The sequence below is a fragment of the Mizuhopecten yessoensis genome, unplaced genomic scaffold (assembly GCF_002113885.1).
Source record: "Mizuhopecten yessoensis strain PY_sf001 unplaced genomic scaffold, ASM211388v2 scaffold9987, whole genome shotgun sequence".
NCBI classification, from domain to species: Eukaryota; Metazoa; Mollusca; class Bivalvia; order Pectinida; family Pectinidae; genus Mizuhopecten; species Mizuhopecten yessoensis.
The window spans coordinates 1859181-1862083 of record NW_018408322.1 but is presented as its reverse complement, the minus strand read 5'-3'; the positions used below and the strand labels follow the sequence as shown (position 1 = coordinate 1862083).

Below are 2903 nucleotides of genomic sequence, written 5' to 3'. Positions count from 1 at the left end.
TTTTTTTATTTCTTAATTGTTTTTGCAACTTTATATACAGCAAACAATTCATTCAGCCAGAGTATTTTTGCTTCAGAGTCCAGCACGTGTTTCTTCAATTTTACCTTCCAAAAGGTGAAGGAGTGTATATGCCAGGACCACTAATCCTCGCCACTCACGTGTCGCTTACCGTGTGTATTTTGGTCACAGTGTCAATCTAATTAGATAATGGGGTTTCGGGTGAATATTTCAATTATTGGGGCACCCGCCTACTGATGAACGGTGGCCAGTTGAAGAGATATTGTTTTTAGTGACCGAACAGTCGTAATTAAGTCCTATCAGCGTTACATTCTGTTCATAGCGGTTTGGAGAAGATTTTGGTTAATATGCCGATTAGTAATCCCAATGAAACTGTTAACGTCATTTGTGACGTCATTTCTACTTCCGTTTTTCTTATTCTTTAATATCGGCCATTGGTGCGAATTTATGGAATTTCTTTCAAAAGTCTTACCCCGTAGATGTTAGGCGTCACACGAGTTATTGTGACATTTTCGAGGTTGTTAAGATTAAACAGAATTCTTCGTGTTGTGTTATACTATCAATAATTAGCAGTAAATGAATGAACTTGAAAAAACGATTTCTGTGATATATGATATGACATCAAGTTCTGAAAACTGAATAATACAACGATATGTATAGTGGGCACCTTGTGTGTTTTGAAGCGGTGTCACCAACATCACGCGTAACGTCTCAGCAATTTAGGAGTGATACGACTGGTTCGCCCGTTTTCAGTTTAATGTGAGCGGGTGGGGTGTCCAGCTGGGTGTCTTCGGTAGTATCGTTCAGTGAGGTAGCACTATAAAGACGGCATCAGTTCCGCGCCTATACAAGGAGACAAACACGATCATATCGCAGCCTCCCAAAACACACACGCACACACTACACGCATGCATCTTGCACACATGGGAGGCCGTCCTTAAATGACCATTGCTGTTGATAGGACGTTAAACAATACTAAACCAAACCAAACCAAATCAACATCAAACAAATGCATGTATACTGGACATTTCTCTTGTTTCTTTTAACAGCTAGAAATAGGTTCATGCTATTGTTACATTAACGTTTAGGGAAAATGCCAGAAATAATATGATTATTATATATGCTACATGTACAATTACAATGCGTATTTTGTATTGACTTACTGATAAACCTATCCGCATCACAAAATAACCATTTCATATTAAGATAAAATGCATAACGTCACGCTACCACGATTGGTACAATTTCGACGGGTTTTCAGTGTTATTTAAGCAATTTATCTTGTATATGGTATGTATCTTAATTCGTGACGAAGACTGCCCATGGCGGTCCATTATTTTGGTATTATCATACAAATATACTGACCTACAGCACAAAGTAACCATTCATATTAAACGTGGATGGATTGGTACAAATTCGAAAGCTTGTCAGTGATATTTAAAATACCATATCTTTTATCTGAATTGTACATCTGTATCTTGATTCTTGACTATGACTGCCCAAGATTTTTGTATTGGAAACAAATATGTTTACTAGTTGATGTGCCGACCGCAACAAAATAAATTTAACATAGTCGGTTAAAGGTAAATCAACACGCTGATATTGTTAACCCTTTCAAAATCCTCCAAAATATTATCGGCGTACGTCGATTTTCCAGGTTTCTGAATTGTTTACTTCGAAGTCATCGTGTACTCTTAAAATGCGGCTAAAAACAAATCTATTTGGTGGAAATGCTAATAAATATTGCTGTTATTACACCATCAAAGATAAATACACAATTAAATTTTAAAGTACTATTCAAACCAATTTCTGAACGTGTACCAATTTGGAAGCATACCAATTGTGGGAGAGTGACATTACATCTTGTTTTGTAACCGCACTTGGTTACATTCCTTACTTTACTTTTTATGCATAATAACATAACAACTTTTCTCGTTGCAGTTTGATGGGGTCATTTTTTGACTGTTTCACGTCGATGTCCTCTATTCGAAGTTGTGGCAACGACTTTAGAAACATTCTTGTTGTCTTTGAAAAGCAACTCCTGCCAACAGATTGTCCCACACGTTCTGGCAGTCCGAGGTTAGACTCTTGGCTGTTTCTCGGAGTCATTGCCGCTCTGGTCGCATCGGGTTTTAAAAGGCTCTAAATGGCCCACCTGACCATGAACCTGCAATTACTTAAAAAAACGGATTAAACAATGATTTTACTTGTGGAAGGACTTGTCACTCGAATGTTTTGTCCTGTATAAGAAATGTGTATAAGCATACATTGATCATATCCTCTATATAATATAATGTAAAATCGTAATTATGTTTTGGAATTCAATATTTGAAAAATGAAATAAAATTAAGAAACTAAAATTATACTTTTGTTAGATCAAGATTTTTGAGGGACAAACTGGTTGTTTATTTTCAGGTTTGATATTTGGATTTCTTGAATTAAAATATTTGAAATAAAGATGTTATATCACAGAAACTGTTCCAACGTTTTAGTTGAAAATATATAGTCTTTAAAATCAACTGAAATTAATATTATTTTGGTAGAATGATAGATAATTATTGCATAATAATTACACGAAAGTACAGTATTTTCAGATGTCATAACTTAACATTCGATCACAGAGCGGAGCATAAAAAAGATTTGGTTAAATCGTTTTAACCCGCAGATTAAAACATTTCATGGTTTTATTTTAACATGTGACTACTGCTGTCTTAGTTTTAACTAGTCTTATTGATTTAATGGAATAAGCATTCATTTCAATGGGAAAAAATAAACATAGTTGAATATTATACAATCGTTTATCCCTTAGAGAATTGAAAGCCTTATTTTCCAATGTTTAGCAAGATTTAAGTAATGATTAAGATTAGCATCATTTGTGTATGTTG

The 2903-nt window shown here is 34.8% G+C and overlaps 1 protein-coding gene across 1 annotated transcript in view; it reads left to right on the top strand.

The window, feature by feature from the left end:
• The window catches only part of LOC110459275, a 19170-nt gene extending 16674 nt beyond the window's left edge, over window positions 1-2496 (top strand). Inside the window, exon 5 of the mRNA XM_021511456.1 lies at window positions 1960-2496. Within this exon, the coding sequence (XP_021367131.1) occupies window positions 1960-2164 (205 nt within the window). The 3' untranslated portion in view covers window positions 2165-2496. The remainder of the gene's footprint in view (window positions 1-1959) is intronic.
• Window positions 2497-2903: the final 407 nt, after the last annotated feature.